This window comes from Phyllopteryx taeniolatus, chromosome 1 (assembly GCF_024500385.1).
Source record: "Phyllopteryx taeniolatus isolate TA_2022b chromosome 1, UOR_Ptae_1.2, whole genome shotgun sequence".
Taxonomy (NCBI): Eukaryota; Metazoa; Chordata; class Actinopteri; order Syngnathiformes; family Syngnathidae; genus Phyllopteryx; species Phyllopteryx taeniolatus.
The window spans coordinates 21053827-21066146 of record NC_084502.1 but is presented as its reverse complement, the minus strand read 5'-3'; the positions used below and the strand labels follow the sequence as shown (position 1 = coordinate 21066146).

At 42.9% G+C, this 12320-nt stretch overlaps 1 protein-coding gene across 2 annotated transcripts in view; it reads right to left on the bottom strand.

Moving 5' to 3' along the window:
* Positions 1–2878: 2878 nt before the first annotated feature.
* The window catches only part of sema3h (sema domain, immunoglobulin domain (Ig), short basic domain, secreted, (semaphorin) 3H), a 65624-nt gene continuing 56182 nt past the window's right edge, over positions 2879–12320 (bottom strand). Inside the window, exons 13-18 of one of the 2 annotated variants that reach the window (XM_061780279.1) lie at positions 10551–10639; positions 10035–10076; positions 9642–9799; positions 8224–8285; positions 7455–7597; positions 2879–6766 (exon numbers count right to left, since the gene is read on the bottom strand). In XM_061780279.1, the coding sequence (XP_061636263.1) occupies positions 6320–6766; positions 7455–7597; positions 8224–8285; positions 9642–9799; positions 10035–10076; positions 10551–10639 (941 nt within the window). In that variant the 3' untranslated portion in view covers positions 2879–6319. The remainder of the gene's footprint in view (positions 6767–7454; positions 7598–8223; positions 8286–9641; positions 9800–10034; positions 10077–10550; positions 10640–12320) is intronic. The other variant, XM_061780287.1, reaches the window with a different exon arrangement.

Below are 12320 nucleotides of genomic sequence, written 5' to 3'. Positions count from 1 at the left end.
TGGGAGAGCAACCACTTGATCCCATTTGCTCCCTTTCCACTCCTGTGACAAGACTCAAAGTCCGCGACAATTAACCAAACACAATTACAACACTCCAATAGGTCCACTCAATCGTTTTCACAGTTCCCCCCTCGGGAAAAAACAAAACAAAAAACAAAATAGCTCACTCAGTGGCCACTCTGACGAGTCAGCAGCTTTGTCCAAGCTCTAAAAAGGCTTTAACCCACCATGCAAGTGGCCGAGAAGAGAGAGATGTCTTTAAAGTCAGACAGGAGATATACAGTCACTGTTGGTCCGCAAGTATTAGAACATTTCATACTGCCACAATGGATTTCCATCTTTCATCAAACTTCCTTGTAAAGTGAAATAAATGTCTTGTGAATTTGTCACGACACAGAGAACGGTGTTTCTAACAACCCTGTCTAAATAGTTTTTTAAATTGCCAAGTGTACAAAATGAGGCTTCAAAAACATGAAAAATCATGCCGGTCTCTCGCCTCTCAGACGACGTGGAAGTGTCCCCTCAATGTGCTGAAGCCACGCCCCACTCAACTGTCAACTGTCAATCAAATACCACACATCTTTCTCATGCCTACGCATTCCCTACACGTTTGAGCTACGACAATATATCCACCTAAAGCTTCCATTGCTTGGAAAATATCCCACCGGGTTGTCGCAGAAACCACGGAGTCTCTGTTGCTCTGCAGTCAGTGAACGGGGCACTGATCATTGCCCACAGCCTCACACACACATTATTTCCCACGTTTCCTCTTCTTTCATGACAATTGTGTCATGTTTTAGTGGTTCAGTAAGAAATAATACAGTATAGTATGTTGTATGTGGAACCTCAAAACTCGATACAGGATTACAGTTTTTCCATTGCAGTGCGTCGGTCAATGTGAGGTACTTAGAGTAACTGCTTCAAGTGCGTCGAAGAGTTGCTGATTGTAATTTTTTTTTTTTGCGATGGTGCACTTCAGTCGCTTTCAGTCGATGGCGGGCTTAAGAAACTTGCAGTTGCACCGGTTTACCACTAATGTGAACGAAGACCCCCCAAATTTTTCATGTAGTGGGGAAGGGGTGTCTAAACCTGGGGCCCAAGTGCACTGAGCCCTGTTTTAGTCACAAACACCCCAAAAACATCAGGAAAACTGAAATGGTGAAAACTGTTTTACACTATATCTCCACAACTGAGTATTACTTCCCATTCTTTGCACACGTTTTTAGCAATTATCTTCAAACATGTATCATGCATGGAGAAACAATATTCTGAATTGACTTTACGAGGTCTCTAAAGGGACCTACTGTATTATGGAAAATTGACTTTTTAAGTGTCTCCGGGTACTCCGGTTTCCTCCCACATCCCAAAAACATGCATGGTAGGTTAATTGAAGACTCTAAATTGCCCGTAGGTGTGAATGTGAGTGCAAATGCATGTTTGTTTATATGTGCCCTGCGATTGGCTGGCGACCAGTTCAGGGTGTACCCCGCCTCCTGCCCAGAGTTACCTGGGATAGGCTCCAGGAAACCCGCGACCCTAGTGAGGATAAAGCTAGAGCCACTTTCTAGCCAGAGTCTGACACCCTTGCTAAAGCCTAAAGGTAAGCAGAGCTACATTGAGTTTTTTTAGCCGCAAAACCAAGTGACATACTTGATTGTTTGGCGTGGTGGTGGCACGGGGGATATTTGTGTTTGGTGATGTGTCCATGTGCCACATACACACAGTGAGGTGAACGAACTACTGCCTCCACAAGTTAAAATACTTTTACTGTTTTTATGGGCACGCGCAAGTATTAGCAAGCAGGCCGGTAAAACGGGTTGATTGCAGTTAACTTTCCAAAGTGGAGCATCTCAAAACTTGTACAATATTGAGTTTGACCAACTATTTCTGAAAAGATGTGTGTCAAAAGTAAAACACAACAAAACAAAACAACACAAAACTGAGCAAACATCAGTGTGTGAAAGCAACAAGTGGCTGTGCAAATGTGACCAGAAAAAAGCAACGTTGCTTCAATTAACCTAACACGCATGTTTGTGGAATGTGGGAGGAAACCAGAGTACCTGGAGAAAACCCATGCAGTCACGGGGAGAACATGTAAACTACACACAGGAAGGCTGCACCCTGGATTCGAACCCACAACCTATGAACTGTGTGGCGGTCATGCTAACTAGGCAGTCACTGTGATGCCCAATTTATTAACTCATTACCTAATTGGAAAAAATGGTTACATGTACTATAAAATTCATCTCCATTTTATTATTTACAAGACATTAATTAACCACACTGGTAGTGGAGTGGTAGAATCAAATTGAAGAAACCAATTAACCAATTACTTAAGGAGATAAATAAATAAATACAAAATAGTTACATTTTAATTAACCAAATATGAAAAAAAAAAATCACCAAAATTAATTCAACAAATACTACAGGACGCTCTGTGATTGGCTGGCGACCAATTCAGGGTGTACCCCACCTCTCGCCCGAAGTTAGCTGAGATAGGCGCCAGCACACCCGTGAACCTAGGGAGGATAAGCAGTTCGGAAAATGGATGGATGGCTACTCCAGGACTCCAGATAAATTAAATGCTCTGTGGGCCGGATTAAAGAACGAAGCAGGCCCTGTGTGGCACGCAAGCCATACTTTGCCCACATCTGCAGTTGCTGTGTCTTCAAGTGTGGAAGTGTTTGACAGCTGCCTCATTTATACAGCACGGCTCACACACCCATTTTCATTTTTGACATTTCAACAGCTCAACAAAAGCTCCTCTGAAGAGTCGCAGCACAAATGGTTCTCTTCATGCAGCCATTCATTGGCGGCACCCTGTGCTTGCATGTGTTAATAAAGAAATAAAGAAATAAATAAATCACACAGACGGCCATTCTTCATTGTCTCAATTGCTGGGTGTGACTCGCTTGCTTTATTTTGTTTAATAGTTTACTCATCAATACTCCGTTTGGCAAGTTTGAAAACATGAGGTACAGCACATGTACAAGAATTATCCGCCGCAGAATGCAAAAAGTAGTCTTGCACCGTTTATTCCATTACCAAAAAGTAGCCTGCTAACTAAAATACAGACAGGCAAACTACCAATCAATCAATAACAATACAGTGAAGCTTTTCACTTCTTACCCGACAGATATAATGGTACATTCGATCTGTTTGGTTGGTAGAGTTTGTGAAGGAGTGATGCATGTACGAGATATGCCCATACATATGTCCATCAATCCATTTTCTATGCCGCTTGTCCTCATTAGGGTCTCAGATGAGTTGGAACCTATCCCAGTTGATGGGCAAGAGGCGGTATACACCCTGGACTGATCGCAGGCCAAATGCAGTACGTTTTTTTCATTAAATCGACATGGCTGATTGACCAGGATAAATCCCGTGGTTACATTGCCTTGCAGTGAGACCTGTGGCATCGACTTGAGTGGAAGTCACTCAATATTGTTCCCACGCGTCACCTCAGAGCAATCCAATCTGAATCCATTCAGCTTTGGACGACACGTTTAGTTCTTTTACTGTAAATGCACAACTCATTAACTGTCTTTTCAAAACATTGCTGTTTATTAATCAACTGACCAAATGTTCTCTGCATGGTCCAATGAATGCATTATGCCTGCAGACTCATCTAAAGAGGAAACAGATTGTCAACAAGTGGGGGAAAAAATCTTATGTCTTTCAGCTTTTATAAAGGAACACACAGTGCTTTTGAGTTGAAAATGTTTCCAGTTCATTAAGGGCTGGAAACATTTCCTAAAAGTGAGAGCACACAACATGTGAGGGAAATAAATATGCTGAGAGAGAAAAATCAAGTGAAACAGTTTTGTTGTTCTAACACTTTTTTAAATTGTCAAAACTCCGATTTTTGTCCACAACGTCCCTGGGTTCCATCACAAGACTTGCTTTATTTTACAAAATGTACATTGGATCACCAACGATTTGTTGCTCATCTGCTGGGACTTTTCCAAAATGTGTCAAACACAAAACAAACAAACAAACAAACAAACAAAAAACAACAACAAAAACTAACAGTCCACTTTGCGTCCTCTTCAAAAGTCATCCATGTTGGATGGAACTTTGCCCACTGTCTCTTTGCGACGCAGCTCTTAAGTCTGCACACTAAAACTCCAAACACACATTCCAATATACGATTTAAAAACAATCATGGATCCCTGTGTGGTTAGCTAGAAGAATTTATAACCCGGATTGCGACTCTTAATACTATCAAAGTTCACTTAAATGAGTGTGTGAACATATTGAGTGTAGCAGCAACCCCCCCTAAAAATGATTCAAAAGGAGCGATATTTACAGTTCAACCACCATTTTTGGGAAATCGAATTGAGCCTCTTCAGGATGAAACTTCACATGTGTTTTGCGTTTACGTTGCCTTTTTGTGACCACCACAGAAGGGTACCAGTGAAAAACAAATGTCCTGGCTGCTCAGTACAATACAGCTCATAATACAGAAGAAGGAAATGTACATCAGAGAGCTGGATTTTTATGATTGATCTCCCAAGAACATGCAGTCATCTAATTCTGCACGTACATCACACAAATGACTGTTTTAATGCTTAGCTTTTATTTTATACAGTGAAGATTGTTAACACGTAAAAAAAAAATGCTTGTACAGTTAGAGGTTTTAGGATAGTGATAGTTTGACCCCTGGAAAAGATTATCTGCATTACTTCCTACGGGGGAAATTCATTCAATAAAATGCGTCAAACAAATGGGAAGTTGACCAGCGTCCCGGAATAAATGTTGCTCCTTTGCAGTCTTTATGATGTGATAGTGTGTCCTTAATTTGATTGACGTCAAATCAGTGATTTCACATCTATGTAAAGTATTTACCTTCTGGATCCTCCATTTATGATGAAAAATCAATTGTCCACAAGAGTTGAGTTCACTTTGAAAATACCCCCCCCCCTCCCCCCCCCCAAAAAAAAGCAGTAAGAAGCAGTGTTGTTTACTGTGAACCTGAGTATAGCATTGTACACTATATACACCACTCACAAGAAGTTAGGGATATTCAGCTTTCAGGTAAAATTTCAAGAGGAACCTAATATAAACTATAACCTTTACAAGTGAAATTAATTTGACCTTCTCTGAACTTTTGAAAAGTCCTTAAAAATATATTGCTCAATTCATGGATCAAATGCCTGCTGTGAATTTTGCCATTCAGCTACTTGTTAGATAAACGTTATGCAAAACGTATTGAAACATTTAACAGTTGGATGTGCATTTAAAACTTTAGAGGTCAAATTAAGTTCACCTATCTATGTATGAGTGCATTTTAAATTCGTCCTAAAATTTCACCACAAAGCCGAGTACCTCTTCTTTTTGTGAGTAGTGTATTTGATCATGCTAATTACGGCTTTCCACGACGATTGTGACTGACGTAGCTGGGAACATGCACGAGCACAAAAACGGATCCTTGAGGAGCAAACCTTTTTTTACATGTGGAATATTTACTTTGTGTACAAGACTCCCTATTCAGTCAAAGTTTGATGGAGACATGCTGCTGATGCCATCCAAAGTATCCCACCTGATTACTTCTTTTGTTCCAAAACAGTCAATAACACTTCTGGACAAATGTCTTGTTATTGTTGTGTAGCTCACTTCAGACGTTTGTGACTAAAGTGGAATAAAAAGAAGAATGCCTTTTTTAAAGACAGTAAGTGCATGCGAATGTCTTTGCCTATGTACAGAGTGGGCAAGAATTAATGTCGGACTTGGTAGTCATATTTCTAAATAAGATTTTTTTTAGTGTTATTTTAGTGTTTTACTTCATAATGGGCTTAGCAGCTTGTTTAATTTAAAAAAAAACTGAATTTGATTCGCTATGGCTAAGCTTTGAGAAATGTGTTCATGTGTGATTAGGTTTCTAAAACAGATGACACTGAAATTTGTAGAGAAATGGATGCAACTTTATAGGCCACCAGCACCCATGAGAAAGATTGTTGCTGGGACTTACAAGTTATTTGACAAAACAGGTACTTTTGTGGACCCCAAAATAACAGGACGGCCAAGATCTGTTCGAATGAAGATAAAGAACACTTGAGAACTGAGTAGGACAAATCTCCACGAAAACATCAAGACGTTTATCAGTTGATCTGAACATTTGAAGGACTTCTTTAACCCTTGCTCGATGATATCCAACTGTGCTCTCATATCCTTCGTTTGATTAACGGATTCACGCCTGTATATGGTATGATACTCCTTTACTTGTTTCATATCTACAATTAAGTGAGTCATGAATTTTGGCCCACCCTGTACAATGTTTGTGTGTGGACATGCATATGTGCGTCCCTCTGCGACACATTCAAGCACTCCTCGGCGCTCTCTGCTGCGGCTTGCTCCTGCTCTTCCTACCTGCCGCCCTCCCTCCTCCACCCCCTCCTCCTCCTCTTTCTCCTCCGTGCTTGTGTCTCTCTGCCCTCTCCTTCTCCTTGGCGGCCTTCGCCACCAGGTCGCTATGGCGACGGCGGTTGCGAGGCGGGCGGTACCCGAGAGCGCGACAGTGCTGGCCCAGGTTCCTCGGGTGAACCAGCGTCATGGAGTCGGAGTACCAAGGCTGATGCGAGGAGGCGGACCAAGTCGTCGTCAGTCGCTCGGACGAGGGACTCCAGACCGCCAGGTGGACGGTGACGGCGGTCCAGTGGTAGCCGTGCTCCTCCACTTGGCAATGGTAGACGCCGCCGTGAGACAGCTCGGCGCGACGGATGAGGACACCTCGCTCGATCACCACCACCTGCTCACCTGACAGCACCTGCAGGGAAAAATTGGTCGAATGAAGAGTTGGCTGAAGTCACATGGCACTGGGCCGCCACCGTGCTTTGCTAGAAACGACAGAAAAATGTATAGAGCCCCAGACGTGAAATGCGGAGGGAAAAAAATTACATTTTGACAATATGGATAACGGACTCTAAATTGCTCGTAGGTGTGAATGTGTGTGCGGATGGTTGTTTGTATGTGCCCTGCGATTGGCTGGCAACCAGTTCAGGGTGTACCCCGCCTACTGCCCGATGACAGCTGGGATAGGCTCCAGCACGCCCGCAACCCTAATGAGGAGAAGCGGCTCAGAAAATGGAACAGTTGGATGGATGGATGGATGGATAACGTGCAACACAAAAAATAAATAAAATCGACCGAGTCATGGTTTCGTAACTTTCAAAAGTCATAAGCTGGTACTCTACTGCTTGTGGCTAAGATCTGTTCATTTTCTTTTGTCACTGGTGTTGACTTTTTGTTTATTTAGCCATGTTGTACTGAGCAGAGTTTACAACACGTTCCATTTGCGGTTCTGTGGTCATCATCACACTTTTCCTCCTCACAGGTGTTATCACTTTTGGCTCCCCAAGGGTATTTTTCGCAAAAATTTTGAACTCCAATCTTTACAGACATGATATGATTTGCACTCCCACTATATTTCTTCGATTTGAATTGAACATGGGTACCTCGTTTAATTCAGGGCTGTTCTCTCCGGCTTGCTTGTACCATGTAACAGCAGCGTGTCTGGATCGTGGAAGACACTCTAAGTAGGTGCTGTTGCCCTCAGCAACCATCATCAACCTCTGCTCGGCCTCCACCTGCAGGCCGGCTGACAGAGAGCAAGGAAGAGATGGAAATAGATTCAAGTGAGTTGGCGTTTTATGAGGTGTTTTGCATTGTGTTGGTGTCTAAACGACAAATGACAGACGCAAGGTCATTGTAAGTGTGTCTGGATTGTTACCATGACAACAACTTTACCTATATCATGGCAACCATCAAAGCAAAGATAAATACAAGAGAAACATAAAAAGCAAAAACAAATAAAAGTAAAGTGCTAGATTTTCCCCTTTTGACTACAAGCGTTTTTTAGAACTGGTCTTCAACCCAATTGTAAATGTTGTTGTTCTACTCTCTTTCAGTCAGTATTTGGCTGTATTGCAAACTTGGGACCTCCAGAGCGAGTGCCCACGCCAACTCAGAATGTTGCAGGCCCAAGAGTGACCTCAGATCGGACATAGGTTCTGAACCCAGAACCCCCCCCTTCCCCCCACGCACATTTTTTTTTCATATTCAGACATTTGTCAAGAGCTCTGGAGCAAACTACCGCTTTTAGAATTGCACCAAAATTAATTTGTTTAACCAACCTCCATACAATTTTGTGGAACGCTCTCATTTCATTTTATACTGCTATGAGACGCACTGTACATAAAAACACAGACAAAAATAGACCTTTACCTCCTTGTCTGACACATTGAGTCAATGGATCCTCATCCTCGCCCAGATGTCGAGCATTCCTCCTGCAGAGAAAAAAACAACAGTGAACATGACATCACATTCCAGGGTTCCAACTCTCTTCAAGACTCCATTTATAAAGACTCTTACGTGACATTTCCAATAATATGACAAATTATTCATTGCACAGTTTCGATGTTCAGTCAAGTAAAGCTAAGAACTTTAGTGATGCCATCAGGCATACCATGCTCTGTCAAACCAATTATGGAGTGTTGACATCCATTTCCTGGATAACAAAATATTTCTAGAATATTAGATTTTTCCACCCTGTAATTTCTATGTGTCTTCCATGACTGAGAAAATTCTCGAATCAGTTTCCAGGGTTTTCCCAAATGTATGGGAACCATGTATTGCAGGGGTGCCCAAGCAGAGGTGCAAGATATTGTATCATTTCAAGTGGTGCGAATAGAAAGGATTTTTGCAAATTACCAAAAGGTTTTGCGACATTGTACAATGTGACTTCCATCCATCCATCCATCCTCTATCACTATCTTGTTCACTGAGCTGTAATTTGTACAAGAGATGGAGTACATATTGGACTGGGTGCCAGTCAACTGCAGGGCATATTTAGACAAATAGCCACTCATATTGATATACATTAAGAGTTTTCAATTAACCTTATATGTATGTTTTTGGAACGTGTGTGGACGCAAGCACGGGAAGAACACGCAAACTCCACACAGAAAGGCCCGAGTCGAGATTCAAGCTCAGATCCTTTTGACTGTGATGTAGATGAAATGTGACTTAGTTTAAAGTACAAGCATTTCCTCTCGCTTTCCTGACATTACAAATTAAGCTTCGATGTATTTGTTTGTCTATGTACAACGTATGAATACTGTATATAAATATTTGCCTTCTCCACTTTCAAATGAGATATAACTTTCGTTGTTGGTACGAGAAAAATACTATTCCAGGTTGCGAATCACTGGTGTGTTCCGAGCACTCCACTCATTGAGTGGAGTGCTCGGAACAATGGTTTTCCCCAAGGCCTGATTTGATTGGAACGTAGAAGCTGTGTGACTGTCGCACTAGATGAGGCTTGGGCGACATAGGGTCACGTCAGAAGCCTCAATTTGCTCAGCACATTTTTACAGCCCTCTTACATTATTAGATTGGGAGTTGGCAAAGCACAAGGAAAATGGGGGCAGAGAAGGGAGGAGTCGGGAGGGGATCTGTGGTGATGGAAAATGTTCACCAGAGAGATCTGAGTTCAATTGTAATCTAAACCAGGCTTCAAAAGGCCAAGGCTGCTTCACACAACTCCATCCTCATGTGTTTCTCCTTTGCTTCTTAAACTTTTGAGTATCAATGACAAATTCTGCATAGTTTGCTGTCCAGTAGATTGGAAGTAGGCCTCGTACCTTCGCACAGTGGGCATGTAGGGGCTGCAGGCATGTCCGTCCCACGTGCAGTACGGGTCTCTGGCCAGGCAGCACTCGGCACAGGCTTCTCCGTATAGCTCACACTGGTAGAGACCCAGCTGGGAGACCCCTTCCCTGGAGCCCACAAACAACCACTGCTGCAGGGAGGGAACGAGGAAACGTCACTGTGTGCAGGGCTCTATGTCTGTGTATGTGTGAGTGTGTGTGTGGGTGCGTTTGCGTCATCTCTTGACGACTGCTTTGACTGGGCTCGGGTAACCATAGCAACTGTCCTTCTAGGTGTGGAGCTGAGGTATGCGTGTGATAGTGTGCATGTGTCTTATTGGGTGAGTAAAGAAAGTATGTTTTCCCAGGCTTTGTTTCAGCTGTTACCTTTTTCTTGGAGAGTGCCATCACAGTCACTGGTGATTTGTGCTGTGAGGAGAACACAAAACAATGACAATTACTCAAGAGAAAATCAAAAGATGCCACTGCTGCCCCTCTGTTTCCTAATATAATTCATTCCTTACTAAATGCACTTATTCCTCAGAGTTACACTTTAGCAAAAACACAAGGACCCAGACATACTCTCTGGTCTACCAAAAACACATCAAAGATTAATGAGAGAAAACTCTGGACATTGCAACTGAAGATTATTTCATAAAAACTAAAGGGGGCCTGCCTTCACACCCTAAAACATGTAATAACTTAGCCTACTCCACTCCCTGGTAGACTAGATTTTGTCACATGGTTAACATAGAAGCAAAAAAAACTTGTAGCCATTCTTGGCAAGATAGCATCTTTTAATTGGCTCAGTACTTGATCAACACAGACGTAAGACGACAAGAGCACATATGTACAAGGAGTTCAAATGACTCAAACCAGGAGGAAAGGGCTGCTGCGCACTACCTGGAAGACGTCCAGCTGCTCCAACGTCACTTCCTGACTTGGACCGTGTTCTCTGGGCAGATGGATGGCCTTCAACACCAGGCCAGAGTCTGTGGCAAAAACATCATATTTTAATGAACAAATGAATGTGGTTGGGTGTTTGGTGGTGTTCGGAGGGGCAGTCGGCACAGAATGGCAGGCACAGTGAATGAATAATGTGAGCAATTGTAAAGCGTCTGAGTTCCTTGAAAAGCACTATATAAGCTGAATGCATTATTATTCTTATTATCATTATTATTATTATAATTATTATTATTCAACTTATTTTTCTTTCGGCTTGTCCCTTAGGGGTCGCCACAGCGCGTCATCCTTTTCCATGTAAGCCTATCTCCTGCAACCTCCTCACGAACACCAACTGCCCTCATGTCTTCCCTCACAACATCCGCCAACCTTCTCTTTGGTCTTCCTCTAGCTCTCTTGCCTGGCAGCTCCATCCTCATCATCCTTCTACCAATATACTCACTATTTCTCCTCTGGATGTGTCCAAACCATTGAAGTCTGCTCTCTCTAACTGTCTCCAAAACATTGAACCTTGGCTGTCCCTCTGATGAGCTCATTTCTAATTTTATCCAACCTGGTCACTCCGAGAGCAAACCTCAACATTTTCATTTCCGCCACCTCCAGCTCTGCTTCCTGTTGTCTCTTCAGTGCCACTGTCTCTAATCCGTACATCATGGCTGGCCTCACCACTGTTTTATGAACTTTGCCCTTCATCCTAGCAGACACTCTTCTGTCACATAACACACCTGACACCTTCTTCCACCCGTTCCAACCTGCTTGGACTCGTTTCTTCACTTCCTGACCACACTCACCATTGCTCGGGATGGTTGACCCCAAGTATTTAAAGTCCTCCACCCTTGCAATCTCTTCTCCCTGTAGAGCCTCACTTTTACCCCTCCACCCCTCTCATTCATGCACATATATTCTGTCTTACTTTGGCTAATCTTCATTCCTCTGCTTTCCAGTGCATGCCTCCATCTTTCTAACTGTTCCTCTACCTGCTCCCTGCTTTCACTGCAGATCACAATGTCATCTGCAAACATCATGGTCCACAGAGATTCCAGTCTAACCTCATCTGTCAGCCTATCCATCACCACTGCAAACAGGAAAGGGCTCAGGGCTGATCCCCGATGCAGCCCCACCTCCACCTTAAATTCGTCTGTCACACCTACAACACACCTCACCACTGTTCTGCTGCCCTCGTACATGTCCTGTATTATTTTAACATACTTCTCTGAAACCATACTGTTGCTCGCAAATACTCACTTCTGTCCTGAGTCTAGCCTCCACTACTCTTTCCCATAACTTCATTGTGTGGCTCATCAACTTTATTCCTCTGTAGTTCCCACAGCTCTACACATCACCCTTGTTCTTAAAAATGGGCACGAGCACACTTTTCCTCCATTCCTCAGGCATCTTCTCATGCGCTAGAATTCTATTGAACAAGCTGGTCAAAAATTCCACAGCCACCTCTCCTAGATGCTTCCATACCTCCACAGGAATATCATCAGGACCAACTGCCTTTCCATTTTTCATCCTCTTTAATGCCTTTCTAACTTCGCCCTTACTAATCATTGCCACTTCCTGGTCCACCACACTTGCCGCTTCTACTCTCCCTTCTCTCTCATTTTCATCATTCATCAACTCCTCGAAGTATTCTTTCCATCTATCTAGCACACTACTGGCACCAGTCAACATATTTCCATCTCTATCCTTAATCACCCTAATCTA